The 17,058-nt window shown below is 40.9% G+C and overlaps 1 protein-coding gene across 1 annotated transcript in view; it reads right to left on the bottom strand.

Moving 5' to 3' along the window:
* srp72 (signal recognition particle 72) overlaps positions 1-17,058 on the bottom strand; it is a 228,925-nt gene that overhangs the window by 195,863 nt on the left and 16,004 nt on the right. Inside the window, exons 2-3 of the mRNA XM_059989802.1 lie at positions 15,557-15,677; positions 7,531-7,654 (exon numbers count right to left, since the gene is read on the bottom strand). Of these exons, the coding sequence (XP_059845785.1) occupies positions 7,531-7,654; positions 15,557-15,677 (245 nt within the window). The remainder of the gene's footprint in view (positions 1-7,530; positions 7,655-15,556; positions 15,678-17,058) is intronic.

Below are 17,058 nucleotides of genomic sequence, written 5' to 3'. Positions count from 1 at the left end.
CCCGCTGAACATCGACAGCTCTTAGATAGAGATCGTTAAGAACACCAAACAACTTTATGAAGGACCCCACGCATCTCTCATACAAACTCTTCTCCCTCCTGCCGTCTGGGAAAAGGCACCATAGCATTCGGGCTCTCATGGCCAGACTATGTAACTGCTTCTTCCCCCAAGCTATCAGACTCCTCAATACCCAGAGCCTGGACTGACACAACTTACTGCCTTATTGTCTTGTTTATTATTTATTGTAATGCCTGCACTGTTTTGTGCACTTTATGCAGTCCTGGGTAGGTCTGTAGTCTAGTGTAGTGTTTTTTTCACTGTGTTGTTGTTGTTTTTTTTACGTAGTTCAGTATAGTTTTTGCAGTGTTTCATGTAACACCATGGTCCTGAAAAACATTGTCTCGTTTTTACTGTGTACTGTACCAGCAATTATGGTCGAAATGACAATAAAAGGTGACTTGACTTGCCTGTCCTCCCTTTCACACTGTCTCCAAGCTTTCTCTATTTGTGAGCCAACCTCCCTTCCTCCCGTCACTTCAGGTCGGCTCACACCCCCAGCCATTCTAATTTAAACTCCCCCAAACCTCCCTGCCAGGATATTGGTCCTCCTCGGATTCAAGTGCAACTTGTCCTTTTTGTACAGGTCACGCCTGCCTCAAAAGAGGTCCCAATGATCCAGAAATCTGAATCCCTGCCCCCTGCTCCAATCCCTCAGCCATGCATTTAGCCTCCACCTCACTCTATTCCTATACTCACTGTCACGTGGCACAACCAGTAATCAATCCCAAGATTACTACCTTTGAGGTCCTGCTTCTCAACTTCTTTCCTAACTCCCTGTAGCCTATTTTCAGGACCTCCTCCCTTTTCCTACCTATGTCACTGGTACCAATATGTACCATGACCTCTGGCTGTTCTCCTTCCCACTTCAAGATATCGTGAACGCGATCAGAAACATCATGGGCCCTGGCATCTGAGAGGCAAACTACCACCTGCGTTTCTTTCCTGTGTCACAGAATCGCCTATCTGACCCCTTAAGTATTGAGTCCCCTATCACTGCTGCTATCCTCTTCCTTTCCCTACCCTTCTAACCCACAGGGCCAGACTCTATGCCAGAGGTGTGATCACTGTTGCTTCCCCCAGGTAGGCCGTCTTCCCCAACTGTATTCAAACAGGAGTACATATTGTCAGGGGGTACAGCCACTGGGGTACTCTCTAGCATCTGCCTCTTGCCCTTCCCTCTTCTGAGTGTTACCCACTTCTCAGTCTCCCAGGGTCCCAGAGTGAATACCTAACTATAGCTCCTTTCTATCACTTCCTCACTCTCCCTGACCAGATGAAGGTCATTGAGCTGCAGCTCCAGTTCACTAACGTGGTCTCTAAGGAGCTGCAGTCCAATGCACCTGGTGCAGAAGTGGTCATCCGGGAGGCTGAGAGTCTCCAGGACCTCCCACATCTGACACCTAGCACAGAAAACCAGCCTCACACACATACTTTGTCTGTATTCTGAACAGATAACCTGCCTTGCCTTGACCTTTTATCGGTGAAGCCCCATTAAGCCAAAGCCTTCCTGCTAGGTCTCCCTCTACTCCAATGCCCGCTCTGTAAATCTGTCTTATTTTTAAACTCTTCCTGCTGTTCTCACTGGCCAGCTTCCACACACTTGCGCAGTCGTGCCCCGTTCAAACCTCTGAAGGTTTAACTTGCAGGTAGAGTTGGTGGTAAGGAAGGCAACTGCACTGTTAACATTCATTTCAAGAGATCTAGAATACAAGAGCAGGGATGTGATGCTGAGGCTTTACAAGGCACTGGTGTGGCCTCACCTTGAATACTGTGTACAGTTTTGGGCCCCTTGTTTAAGATGTGCTGGCATTGAAGAGGGTTCAGAGGAGGGTCACAAGGATGATTCCAAGAATGAATGGGTTATAATACGAGGAGTGTTTGATGGCTCTGGGTCTATACTCGCTGGAACTTAGAAGAATGGGGGGGATCTCACTGAAACCTTTCGAATGTTGAAAGGCCTAGATGTGGAAAGGATGTTTCCCATGGTAGGGGAGTCTATGACAAGAGGGCACAGCCTCAGGATAGAGGGACATCTATTTAAAACAGAGATATACATTAATTTGGTGGTGAATTTGTGGAATTTGTTACCACAGGCAGCTGTGGAAGCCAGATCACTGGGTGTAATTAAGGTGGAGCTTGATCAGTTCTTGATGGGACACAGTATCAAAGGTTACAGGGGGAAGGCTGGGAAGTGGGGCTGAGGAGGAGAAAAAAGGATCAGTCATGATTGAATGGCAGAGCAGACATGACGAGCCAAATGGCCTAATTCTGTTCCATAGCAAAGAAAGCCCAGCAGCATCTCTACTTATTGCAAAGGCTGAGGGAAGTCCATCTTCCACACCCCAGACTCACCACATTCTACAGGGGTTGTACTGACAGTATCCTGAGCAGCTGCATCACTGCCTGGAAATTGCACCAACTCGGATCGTAAGACCCTGCAGCAGATAGTGAGGTCACCTGAGAAGATCACTGGGGTCTCTCTTCCCACCATCACGGACATTTACACTACACGCTGCATCCGCAAAGGAAACAGCATTATGAAGGACTCCATGCACCCCTCATACAATCTCTTCTCCCTCCTGCCGTCTGGGAAAAGGCTCCAAAGCATTTGGGCTCTCACGACCAGACGATGTAACAGTCTCTTCCCCCAAGCTATCAGACTCCTCAATACCCGAAGCCTGGACTGCCACCTTGCCCTATTGTCCTGTTTATTATTTATTGTAATGCCTGCACTGTTCTTCTGCACTTTATGCAGTCCTGTGTAGGTCTGTAATCTCATGTAGCTTTCTCTGTGGTGTTTTTTTTTTGTGTAGTTCAGTCTAGTTTTTGTACTGTGTCATGTAACACCATGGTCCTGAAAAGCATTGTCTCATTTTTACTGTGTACTGTACCAGCAGTTATGGTCGAAATGACAATAAAAGTGACTTGAGTTGACTTGATGTCTTATAGTCTTATCTCCCCTTATCCTTTAGTGCCCTGACCAATCAAAAAGCTATCAACCTCTTCTTTTAATATACATAAAGACTTGGCCTCCACAGCTGCCTGTGGCAGAAAAAATCCACAGATTCACTACTCTCTGGCTAAAGAATTTCTTCCTCATCTCTGTTGTAAAAGGATGCCCTTCTAAGCTGTGTCCTCTGGTCTTAGACTCTCCTACCTTAGGAAATGTCCTCTCTACATCCGCTGTCAAGGCCCTTCACCATTCAATAGGTTTCAATGAGATCACCCCTCATTCTTCTGAATTCCAGTGAATAGAGCCCAGTGCTGTCAAACACTCTTCATATGACAAGCCATTTAATCCTGGAATCATTTTCGGGAACTCTCTTTGAAACCTCTCCATTTTCAGCACATCCTTTCTAAGATAAGGGGGCCCAAAACTGCTCACAATACTCCAAATGAAGCCTCGCCAGTGCTTTATAAGTCTCAACACGACATTCTTGATTTTATATTCTAGTCCTCTTGAAATGAATGCGAACATCATATTTGCCCTCTTCACCACAGACACAACCTGCAAATTAATTTTTCGGGAATCCTGCACAAGGACTCCCAAATCCCCTTGCACCTCAGATTTTTGGATTTTCTATTTAGAAAATAGTTAACCCTCTAATTTCTTCTATCAAGGTGCATGACCGTACAATTATTGACAATGTATTCCATCTGCCACTTCATTGCCCATTCTACCAGTCCTTCTCAGAATCAAAATCACTATTATCACTGGCATGTGTCATGAAATGTGTTAACTTAGCAACAGCACTTTGATGCAATGCATAATATAGAAAAAAAATAATATATATATTGAATAGATTAAAAATCATGTAAAAAGCAGAAATATATATTAAAAAGGTGAGGTAGTGTTCACAGGTTCAATGCTCATTTAGGAATCAGATGGCAGAGGGGAAGAAGCTCTTCCTGAATTGCTGAGTGTGTGCCTTCAGGCTTCTGTATACCCTACCCGATGGTAACAGTGAGAAAAGGGCATGCCCTGGGTGCTGGAGGTCCTTAATAATTGTCGCTGCCTTTCTGAGACACCGCACCTTGAAGATGTCCTGGGTATTTTGTAGGCTAGTACCCAAGATGGAGCTGACTCAATTTACAACCCCCGAAGCTTCTTTCGGTCCTGTGCTGTAGCGCCCCCCCCCCACCCTAGACAGTGATGCAGTTTGTCAGAATGCTCTCCACAGTACAACTATAGAAGTTTTTAAGTGTATTTGTTGATATACCAAATCTCTTAAAATTCCTAATGGTATAGACGCTGTCTTGCCTAATTCCTCAAAACTACCTGCCCCTCCACCTATCTTCGTTTCGTTTGCAAACTTTGCAACAGTCATCAACTCCATCATACAAATCATTGACACCTAACATCAAAAAAATCGGTTTCAACACGGAGTTAAAAGAATATAAGGAGAATGGGATTAATGTAACATTAGGGTTAGTAGGTTAATCCATTATTTCTTCAGTATTCTGGCAATCTTTCCAGAAACCAATGAAATACAGGGAAGACAGGCAGTAGCAACTGGGTCCTCCTCATTGTTAGGCTTCCTGGTTTTTTTGCCAGCCCTTTTAATGGCCCAATTGATTTCCTTCATCCAGTAGACATTCTGCAGGAACGTCATGCATAATCATCTTATTTTCTCGTCATGAAAGTTTTCACACGGTTAATTGAAGCAGAAAGAACTGCTCCACATTGGGAGGCATGACAGTGGTTGTTATTGTTGAGATATAAATCCCTGTGGGTAGGTTTCTGATAGACACCATGTCCAAGACTACCATCCGGTTATCATCGTATTAGAATGTCCAGGAATGGGAGGCAACCATTCTTCACCATCTCCATCGTAAATTGAATGTTTGGATGTACTCTGTTCAGATGGTCAAGTAATTGTTGGGAGTGCCTGGAGTCCATGAGGCCACACTACAATGGTGACATCAATGTATCTGAAGAAGCATTTAGGGTGTAAGGGCGATGAACTCAGAGCCCTCTCCTCAAAGTCCTCCACGTAGAAAATGGCAATAGCCAGCAACAAGAGCAATCCCATGGCCACTCCGTCTACTTATTCATAGTAGTCACCCTTATAGAGGAAGTACGTTGATGTAAGAGTGTACTCAAAAAGGTCAATGGTACCCGTATCAAACTGTGACCACAGGAGGACCAAGCTGCCCTTCATGAGAAGTCTCATGAACAGGGACACCATGTTGAAACTGACCAATATGTCCTCCAGGTTCAGACAGATGTTGGTTATCATTTTAACTCAGTCAGTCAACTTCTTGATGTGACGCTCACAGCCCCCAACAATGGGGAGCAGCATTGTTGTTAATGCATAAGGAGGTGGTAAGTCAGAGAATCTCTGCCACTGATGATAGGCCTCGGGGTGGAACCCTCCTTAACCCTCTTAGGGAGCCCGTTAGCCTTGGTGGTACCGACCCTGAGGTATAAAACTATTGTGCTGTACTAATGGCTTTTTGGACTGCCTGGTGAAGGAAGCCATTGAAATAAAACTAAAGGAGAAGAATTTTAACAAAGATGAAGGTCTCGCTCCAAGTAAGAACTGAAATTTGACTGTAAGTAAGGTGGGAGAGCAGAAAACTGATTGGATGAGGACTAACTAATCAGGAGAGATGGATTACAGGGAAATAAATAGCACCACACTAGACATGCCCAGGCATCATCCCTGATGAAGGTGAGAGTTTGTCATCAAAATGTCGGTTACAATTGATACTTGTACCTGGCTGGAAACCCGAGCAGAGTTTATTCATCATGTATGCTGAGAAAGCACGAGATCCGCTTTTAATCTGAACTACTTAAGGCAATGACTCAATTACTCCAAATTAATCTAATCCCTCTTCCCTGCACATTGACCATGTGCCCCATTCTCTGAAGGAACGATTAGATTAATTTGGAGTAATTGATAGCATTCCTGCGCCTTGGCAACGCATTCTAGCCAACATTTTTTGTGTAAAAAAAAATCCTTGGTTTGTATATCTTTGTACTTGCGACCCTCATCTAAAGTACATGCCCTCTAATAATAGACATTTCAACCCTGGGGAAAAAATATACTATCTATTCTATCTAAGCCTCTACTATGAACTTCTATCAAATCTCTCAGCCTCCACCACTCTAGGGAAAAGAGCTCCAGCTTAGAACATAGAACAGTACAGGCCCTTGGTCCATGATGCTTCTGTCAACCTATTTAACCTACTTCATGATCGATCTAATCCTTCCCTCCTACATAGCCTCCTTTAGATCTGATTAAAACAAACTTGCATACTAAGTGGGGAAGAAGTGTAATGATCAAATCAGTATCAAATTGGTCACCTACAAAGGCCTTCATGAAAACAATGGCCCTGGGCCTAATTTACTTAAATTTCTCCCTTAATTTAAATTCAAAAACCAAAATGACTTCACAAAGGCAACAACTGTTTCAGGCAACCAAGACTATTCTGACTTCTAATCCTCTATCCTAACTTTCTGTCAACTTTATGTTCCTCTAGCATTTTGCATGTGTTGCTGTTGATTTAGATCCTGTATTTAAACAAAAAGTAGTAGGGCAGTGAGGAGTGTGGGGAAACAAAGGGATCTAGGAATACAGGTCCAGAATTAATTGAAATTGGTAGATAGGGTCATAAAGAAAGCTTTTGGCACAATGGCCTTCAAAAATCAAAATACTGAGTGCAGGAGATGGGATGCTATCACAAACAAGAGAAAAATTGCCATTCCTGGAAATCAAAGTAATATGCACAAAATGCAGGAGGAACTCAGCAGGCCAGGCAGCATCATACACTGGCCTGCTGAGTTCCTCCAGCATTCTGTGTAGATGGGATGTTATTTTGAAGTTGTCAGACATTGGTGAGGCTTAATTTGGAGTATTGTGTGCAGTTTTGGTCACCTAATAAGGATGAAAGAGTACAGAGAAAATTTAAAAGGATGTTGGCAGGTCTGGAAGTCTTGAGTTATAAGGGAAGACTGAACGGATTAGGACTGTATTCTCTAGAACTAGAACATAGAATATTGAGCGGGGATTTAATAGAGGTATGCAAAATTATGAGGGCTATAGAAAGGATAAATGCAAGTAGGCTTTTTCCACTGAGGTTGGGTGAGACCACAACTATAACTCATGGGTGAGGAATGAAAGGTGAAATATTTGAGGGAAATATGAGAGGAAACTCCTTCACTCAGAGGGTGGTAAGAGTGTGGAATGAGCTGCCACTGCAAGCAGTGGATGCAATTTTGATTCCATCATTTAAGTTTGGATAACTACATGGATGGCAGGGGTATGCAGGACTATGATCCAGGTGCAAGTCAATGGGACTGGGCAGTTTAAATGATTCAGCATGGTCTAGATGGGCCAAAGGTCTGTTTCTGTGCTGTAGTTTTCTATGACCCAAATATTGATTTTTAGTAGCACTGTCAGTCACACATACTGTATAGGGACAATATTAATTTCACTCTCAACATGGAAAAATATATTTAGATACCACTTGTGCATAAAGCTCCTTTAACTTGTTGGTCCTTTGCTCAACACTTTCGATGGTCTTCAATGCCGTTTCGATCCGATTCAGTCTGTATTCACAGTAAGCCTTCTCAAAGGCAATTACATCACTAAAGAGCAAGAGGAGATAACCAAGGTTAATTCTGATGGGCTCAATGTGATATATTTATCTTGAACTTTTATTTTCACATTTAGAATTTCTATATCTCTCAACCATAATTTCTAAATCTGTTGAAATACATGTAGGATGCCCTAGCTGCAGTAACTAAGGACAGGAGACAGCAATTTGCCCCATAATATCCAGAATAGCTGCAGAAGACCTTTTAGTTCAAAATATGTTTATTATTAAAATATGTACAAGTTATACAACCTTGAGATTCATCTCCATACAGGCAGCCACAAATCAAAGAAAGCCAATAGAATCCATTCAAACAAAAAACAACAGAATGTACAGAGGGCAAAAAAACCAAATAGTGCAAACAATAAAAGTTATCAAACTGCATTCAGGACTGAAGTTCATGAAAGTAAGTCACAGATACAAAGCCAGGCATCACTGCAGTCCACTCAGGAGCCCACTAGTTGCAGGCCATGGCCTCAGTTCAGCTCAAAGATGAGATGAACTGGCCTGTCCCTCACCTCCACCCTTGACACCCTGACCCCTTCAATCTGGCCGAGCACTTAAATCGTTCAAACCTCAAGTTAATTCCGCATCTACATTATAGCATTTCATTCAAAGCAGGAGTTAACCATTTCAGCCCTCAGTCTATTCTGCCATTCCTGAGGTTCATAGATAACCTTTCATTTCCATGACTTTTTTCCTTTATATCTTGATATTCCTTTATTCCCTCAATTTCCAAAAGCATATTCATTACCAGTGTAAATGGCCTTGATGACTGAGCCTCTCCAATTCTCTGGGGTAAAGCATTCCAAAGACTCCTTACCCTCTGAAAAATGAAATTTCTCCTCAATGCAGTTCTAATGCAGCATTATCATGGAAAAGGATAGGATCAGAGAGGACAGGAAAATTTTTAATTGGGGAAGGGCAAATTATGAGGCTATAAGGCTAGAACTTGCGGGTGTGAACTGGGATGATGTTTTTGCAGGGAAATGTACTATGGACATGTGGTTGATGTTTAAGGATCTCTTGCAGGATGTTAGGGATAAATTTGTCCCAGTGAGGAAGATAAAGAATGGTAGGGTGAAGGAACCATGGGTGACAAGTGAAGTGGAAAATCTAGTCAGGTGGAAGAAGGCAACATACATGAAGTTTAAGAAGCAAGGATCAGTTGGGTCTATTGAGGAATATAGGGTAGTAAGAAAGGAGCTTAAGAAGGGGCTGAGAAAAGCAAGAAGGGGGCATGAGAAGGTCTTGGCGAGTAGGGTAAAGGAAAACCCCAAGGCATTCTTCAATTATGTGAAGAACAAAAGGATGACAGGAGTGAAGTTCAGACCAATTAGAGATAAAAGTGGGAAGATGTGTCTGGAGGCTGTGGAAGTCAGCGAGGTCCTCAATGAATACTTCTCTTCGGTATTCACCAATGAGAGGGAACTTGATGACGGTGAGGACAATATGAGTGAGGTTGATGTTCTGAAGCATGTTGATATTAAGGGAGAGGAGGTGTTGGAGTTGTTAAAATACATTAGGATGGATAAGTCCCCGGGGCCTGACGGAAAATTCTCCAGGCTGCTCCATGAGGCAAGGGAAGAGATTGCTGAGCCTCTGGCTAGGATCTTTATGTCCTCGTTGTCCACGGGAATGGTACTGGAGGATTGGAGGGAGGCGAATGTTGTCCCCTTGTTCAAAAAAGGTAGTAGGGATAGTCCAGGTAATTATAGACCAATGAGCCTCATGTCTGTGGTGGGAAAGCTGTTGGAAAAGATTCTTAGAGATAGGGTCTATGGGCATTTAGAGAATCATGGTCTGATCAGGGATAGTCAGCATGGCTTTGTGAAGGGCAGATTGTGCCTCACAAGCCTGACAGAGTTCTTTGAGGAGGTGACCAGGCATATAGATGATGGTAGTGCAGTGGATGTGATCTACATGAATTTTAGTAAGGCATTTGACAAGGTTCCACACGGTAGGCTTATTCAGAAAGTGAGAAGGCATGGGATCCAGGGAAGTTTGGCCAGGTGGATTCAGAATTCGCTTGCCTGCAGAAGGCAGAGGGTTGTGGTGGAGGGAGTACATTCAGATTGGAGGGTTGTGACTAGTGGTGTCCCACAAGGATCTGTTCTGGGACCTCTACTTTTCATGATTTTTATCAACGACCTGGATGAGGGGGTAGAAGGGTGGTTGGCAAGTTTGCAGACGACACAAAGGTTGGTGGTGTTGTAGATAGTGTAGAGGATTGTAGAAGATTGCAGAGAGTCATTGATAGGATGCAGAAGTGGACTAAGAAGTGGCAGATGGAGTTCAACCCGGAGAAGTGTGAGGTGGCACACTTTGGAAGGACAAACTCCAAAGCAGAGTACAAAGTAAATGGCAGGATACTTGGTACTGTGGAGGAGCAGAGGGATCTGGGGGTACATGTCCACAGATCCCTGAAAGTTGTCTCACAGGTAGATAGGGTAGTTAAGAAAGCTTATGAGGCATTAGCTTTCATAAGTCAAGGGATAGAGTTTAAGAGACACGATGTAATGATGCAGCTCTATAAAACTCTGGTTAGGCCATACTTGGAGTACTGTGTCCAGTTCTGGTTGCCTCACTATAGGAAGGATGTGGAAGCATTGGAAAGGATACAGAGGAGATTTACCAGGATGCTGCCTGGTTTAGAGAGTATGCATTATGATCAGAGATTAAGGGAGCTAGGGCTTTACTCTTTGCAGAGGAGGAGGATGAGAGAAGACATGATATAGAAGATATAAAGAGGAATGGATAGAGTGGACAGCCAGCACCTCTACCCAGGGCACCACTACTCAATACAAGAGGACATGGCTTTAAGATATGGGGTAGGAAGTTCAAGGGGGATATTACAGGAAGGTTTTTTACTCAGAGAGTGGTTGGTACGTGGAATGCACTGCCTGAGTCAGTGGTGGAGGTAGATACACTAGTGAAGTTTAAGAGACTACTAGACAGGTATATGGAGGAATTTAAGGCGGGGGGTTATATGGAAGGCAGGTTTTGAGGGTCGGCACAACATTGCGGGCCGAAGGGCCTGTAACATGCTGTACTATTCTATGTCCTAAGTTCTAAACTGTCAACTCCTTTTTGCTGAACCCTGGCTGCCAATCCCTGAGTCATCGAAAACATTTATCTGGCAACTAACCTGTCAAGATTGAATGGACCAGCCTACTGTGAGGAGTTTCTACGTTCTCCTCAACACCTCGTGGGGAGCTGCACTCTTCTCTGGCAAGTACATACTTTTTAGGATCAGACACCAAAAATGTTCAAAGGTGCATTCTCACCAAGCCCAAAAATAATGAAATTCAAAGTACATATCAAACATTCTTGAATAGCATGAAATGTACTTTAAATGGTGCTCAAAACTGAAGATAAAGATTATAAAAGATTAGCTTTATTTGTTACATATATAGTACACTAATCTATCAAAACATGCTGTAAAATGTGTCCTTTGCATCAATAAGACCAAAAGGCCATAAGATATAGGAGCAAAAGTAGGCTGTTCAGCCCATTGAGCCTGCTCCGCTGTTTAATCATGGTCTGATCCAATTCTTCCAGTCATCCCCACTTCCCGACCTACTTTCCATACCCTTTGATGCCCTGACAAATCCTTTTTTTCTTTCTTCTTTTTTTTTCTTTTTCAATCTTTTTATTGATTTTCACATGTACACAAAAAAAAATAACATAATAATGAGTAAATTATGAATACAATACTTGAAATCACATTGATAAGATAACAATATCCTATTAAACATCAACAGAAGAAAATACCTTAATCAATCAAGTCCATATGATTATATATGAAAAAAAAACAAAAATAACCATTAAAAAAGAAAAAAAAAATTGAAAATATGTGAAAAAAAGTATATATTAAGAAAAATAAAACTCTAAACTAAACTAACATGGGCAATAATAATAGTTTACAAGTATATGATAGTGTCAACAAACTCCAGAACTCCATACCTGAACATGAATAAGCAGAAAGAAGGTCTGGAAAAGGCCAAATTAATTCGTATGAAAATGTCGAATAAACGGTCTCCAAGTTTCTTCAAATTTAATTGATGAGTCAAAAATAGTGCTTCTAATTTTTTCCAGGCTCAGATAAGAAATAGTTTGAGAAAGCCATTGAAACGTGGTAGGAGGATTTACTTCTTTCCAATTTTGTAATATAGACCTTCTGGCCATTAATGTTACAAAAGCAATCATTCGTCTGATTGAAGGGGAAAACTGATTACCATCTTCATTCGGTATGCCAAAAATTGCAGTAATAAAATGAGGTTGTAAATCTATATTCCAAATTGAGGAAATAGTAGTAAATATGTCCTTCCAGTAATTATGTAAAGTGGGACATGACCAGAACATATGGGTCAATGAGGCCACTTCTGAATGGCATCTGTCACATTGAGGGTTAATATGAGAATAGAATCGAGCAAGTTTATCTTTAGACATATGAGCTCTATGTACAATTTTAAATTGTATTAAAGCATGTTTAGCACATATAGAAGAAGAATTAACCATTTGCAAAATTTTTTCCCATTTATCTGTTGATATATTATATCGAAGTTCTTTTTCCCATTCTTGTTTAATTCTAACTGATATTTCTGGTTGTATCTTCATAATCATATTATAAATAAAAGCTACTAATCCCTTCTGACAAGGATTTAAGGTAAAAATCAAATCTGTAAAGTCCACCAAAGTTGAATTAGGAAAAGATGGTAAAACTTTATGTAAGAAATTTCTAATTTGTAAATATCTGAAAAAATTAGATTTAGGTAATTCAAATTTGTTGGAAAGTTGATCAAATGACATCAAAATATCTTCAAAAAAGAGATCACGAAAACATTTTATACCTTTCCTTTTCCATATGTTAAAAGCTTGATCTGTCCAAGAGGGTTTGAAAAAGAAATTAAGTAAGATAGGGCTATCAAGAACAAAGTTTTTCAAAGTAAAAAACTTACGAAATTGAAACCAAATTCGTAATGTATGTTTAATAACAGGATTAGATATTTGTTTATTAAATTTAACTAAATCCGCAGGAAGACAAGAACCAAGAACAGAGAATAGAGAATATCCCTTTACCTCATTACATTCCAAATTTACCCACTGTGGGCACAGTGGTGAATCCAAATCTAGTTTCCAATACATTAAATTACGAATATTATTTGCCCAATAATAAAATCTAAAATTGGGTAAAGCTAAACCACCATCTTTTTTTGATTTTTGTAATTGCTTTTTACTTAACCTAGGGTTTTTATTTTGCCACACAAATGAGGAAATTTTTGAATCAATGTTATCAAAAAAAGATTTAGAAATAAAAACTGGTAGGGCTTGAAATAAGTATAAAAATTTCGGTAAAATCATCATTTTAATAGCATTAATCCGACCAATTAATGATAAAAACAAAGGAGACCTGATAAAAACAAAGGAGACCCGATGCCCTGACAAATCAAGAACCTATCTATCTCTGCCTTAAATACACCCAATGACTTGTCCTCCACAGCCACTCTTGGCAACAAATTCCACTGGTATACTGCAGACATCTTCCACTGTAAAGACTGATGCAAAATACACATTCAGTTTCTCTACCATCTCTGCATCTCTCATTACAATATCTCCAGCATAATTTTGTATTGGTCCTGTATCTACCCACGACTCTCTTTTTCCCTTTATATACTTATAAAAGCTTTTAGTATCTTCTTTGATATTAGTCGCTGGCTTCCTTTCATAATTCACCTTTTCCTTCCTAATGACCTCCTTAGTTTCCTTCTGCAAGTTTTTAAAAGTTTCCTATTCCTTTATCTTCCCACGAGCTCTGGCTTCCTTATATGCCCTCTAATTTGCTTTTACTTTGGCTCTGACTTCACTTGTCAGCCAAGGTAGTGTCCTTCTTCCATTTGAAAATTTCTTCTGATTTAGAATGACCAACATAGTTTGAGGATCCGCTGGAGGCAGACAAGTGTCGCCATGTTTCTAGCTGACCTATCATGTCATAACTTATTAACTTGAACTAACCCATACATCTTTGGAATGTGCTTAAACCAGAGCACCCAGAGGAAGCCCATGTGGTCTTGGGGAGAACACAGAAACTTCTTACGTACAGCGGCAGAAATGGAACCTCGATCACTGGTTTTGTACAGCATAACACTAACCACTACACTACCCTGCAGTCCTGAAACCACTACCCTCTTGGTGAAAATAAACTACAAAACACTAAATTATTTTAAACCTATGTCCCATACTACAACTCTGTCCAATCTTAATAACTTTCACATCACATGCTGGTAATAATAAACCTGATTCTGATTCTTCCTAGAGTTCTCATAGGTGTCAATGAACAAACATTTTATAATTAAGGCTCAATATCAACACTTTTGCATCATACAGTAAAAGTTTGAAGGCAAGCATCGTTAAAAATTACCAGCTCAAAATAAGTATTGAATTACGTCATAAGAGCAACTACAATTGATAAATGCTTTAGTTGATTGGAAATCAGTTTCAGCTGCCCTGATTTTATCAAACTATCAGAGTTCAAAGCTTTTTGCTCGAGCTCAGTTTGATAAACCTTACCCAAAAAAGTCAAATCTGACCATGTATTGGGTTCAACTCAGATAACAAATCAAAACTACAAGGATGTTGCCAGGACATGAGGACCTGAGTTATAGGGAAAGGTTGAATAGGTTAGGACTTTACTTCCTGGAGTGCAGGAGAATGAGGGAAGACTTGATAGAGGTATACAAAATTATGAAGCATATAGACAGGGTAAATGCAAGCAGGCTTTTTCCACTGAGAAAACCACATGTCCATGAGCCAGTCCTCATCAGAGGTGAAGTGAATCAGCAACAGTAAATTCCTAGGTGTTATTATTCCAGAAGACCTGTCCTGGGCCCAGCAAGCAGTGCAATTATGAAGAAAGCATGCCAGTGCCTCTACTTCCTTAGGAGATTGCAAATATTCTGCACAACATCCAAAACTTTGACAGACTTCCACAGATATTTAGTGGAGAGCCTACTGACTGGCTGTATCACAGCCTGATATGGAAACACAAATGTCCTTGAATGGAAAATCCAACAAAAAGTAGTTGATATGGCCCAGTCCATCACAGCTAAAGCCCTCCCCACCAATGAGCAAATCTACATGAAGAGCTGTTGTAGCGAAGCTACATCATCAGGGACCCTCCCCAACACTCTTCTCGCTGCTGCCATAATGAAGAAGGTACAGGAGCCTCAGCACTCTCACCATCAAGTTCAGGAAGAGTTATTACCCCTCAACCATCAGACTCTTGAATCAAAGTGGATAACTTCACTTGCTTCATCATTAAAATGGACTCACTTTCAAGGACTCTTCATCTCATTTTCTCGATATTTATTATTTATTTAATTATTATTTTGTTATTTTTGTATCTTCAGAGTTTGTTGTCTTTTGCACAGTGGTTGTATTCCAAGTTGTTGTGGTATTTCATTGATTCTATTATAATTATTATTCTATTATGGATTTATTGAGTATGCCCGCGAGTAATGAATCCCGGGGTTGTATATGGTGACTTTGACAATAAATTTACTTTGAACTGAGGTTGGGTGAAACTAGAACTAGAGGTCATGGGTTAAGGGTAAAAGGTCAAATATTTAAGGGGAACACAAAGTAGGACTTCATTACTCAGGGAGTGTGGAACAAGCTGCCATCGAAATGGTGGATGGAGGTTTGATTTTAACATTCAAGAGAAATTTTACATGGATGGGAGCCGAATGGGTGCAGGTAGATAGGATTTGGCAGTTTAACAGTTGGCATGGGTAAGATGGGCCAAAGGGCCTGTTTCTGTTCTGTAGTGCTCTCTGACTATGACTCTAAATGCTATGGAGTTTTGAATTTGCATTTCAAGTTATCTGCATCTTACCTGGAAAGCACCTTGGTGTGAGTGTGAACTATATTCAGTGCTTCCTTGAAATTTCCATTGTGGACCAGACAGACGACTTTACAATGCAGCGCAGTGACATCATCCTTGTCATCTTGCAGTACTACAAATTAAAATTACACTTTAATTAGCAATAATAAATTTACCATTATACCGACGTGTGAACAGAAGAAAACCAAACTAATTTACAGCTACTTCAAAATACTCTGGTAGTTAAAACTATACTCCCCTAAAATTTGTCATTTATCTCCTTGGTGGACAATTGTAAGTTCCAAAAATCCATCAGAATCCTTTGTTATTGCCAAGTAGGAGGACACATACAGAGAATTTGATGCCAGTTTCCCTGAGCTCTCTCTGTACAGAATTAAAAGCAAACAAAAACAATAGTGCAAATAATCATAAACTATATACAATGAGGTCCACCTCACTGAATGTACAGGTGGACTTGATTTATAATAGACTAAAATTCAAGTGTTCATAAGACTGATGGCGTACGGAAAGAAACTGTTCTTGTACCTATTTGTCCTGGCGCATAGTGATCTAAAGAGCCTACCAGAAGGAAAGAGTTAGAACAGATGATGTCCAGGGTGTGATGGGTCTACAATAATGCTGCTTGCTTGCTTCCTGACTCCAGATGCATATAAGTCCTGGATCAAGGGCAGCTTCACACCAATAATCCTTTCCGCAGCCCTGACAGTTCTTTGGAGTCTATTCTTGTCTTGTTTGGTAGCTGATCCAAACCAGACAGTGATGGACGAACAGAGAACAGACTGGATTATTCCTGAATAGAATTGAATCAGCAACTCCTGGGGCAGGTTGTACTTTCTGAGTTGACGTAGGAAATACAACCTCTGCTGAACCTTTTTGATAAGAGTGTCCGCATTGGGTGTCTACTTCAGGTTCTGGGAGATTGACACCCAGAAATCTGAAGGTCTCCACAGCAGACACATCCGCTTAGTCTCTGAAGAAAGTAATATTCTTGCCAACTTTAGCCAATACACCTGTTATACTTAACAAATTAAGTTTGTTGTCATCTGACTACATATTTTCAAACAAAGTAAACAGCATTCCTCTGAACCACTGTGCACCCACACAATACACAGTACATAAAGCAAACTATTATACTACAAACAAGTTAATAAAATATAATTAAAATACAAGTAGAAAAGTGCAGCACAGGTAAACAGTAAACAGCTCACTGTCCTAATGATGACACCTCAGTGGTGACAGGGTATTCATTAGTTTCACAGCCTGAGGAAAGAAGCTGTTACCTAGTCTGACAGTCCTAGTCCTGAAGCTCTTGAAACTCTTCCTGATAGTGGTGGGTCAAAGAGATAGTGGGTTGCATGGTGGGGATCCTCAACAATGTTTCAAGCCTTTCGTCTACAATGAAAATGTCACAAATTGTAGGAAGACCCTGGTGATCCTCTCATGTTTTTACTATCCTCCGCAGGTCCTGCAGTCCGATGCCTTGCAGCTTCTGT

The sequence above is a fragment of the Hypanus sabinus genome, chromosome 14 (genome assembly GCF_030144855.1).
Source record: "Hypanus sabinus isolate sHypSab1 chromosome 14, sHypSab1.hap1, whole genome shotgun sequence".
In the NCBI taxonomy this organism is placed as follows: Eukaryota; Metazoa; Chordata; class Chondrichthyes; order Myliobatiformes; family Dasyatidae; genus Hypanus; species Hypanus sabinus.
Note: the sequence above shows the minus strand (reverse complement) of the source record. Positions and strands in the feature narration are given on the sequence as shown.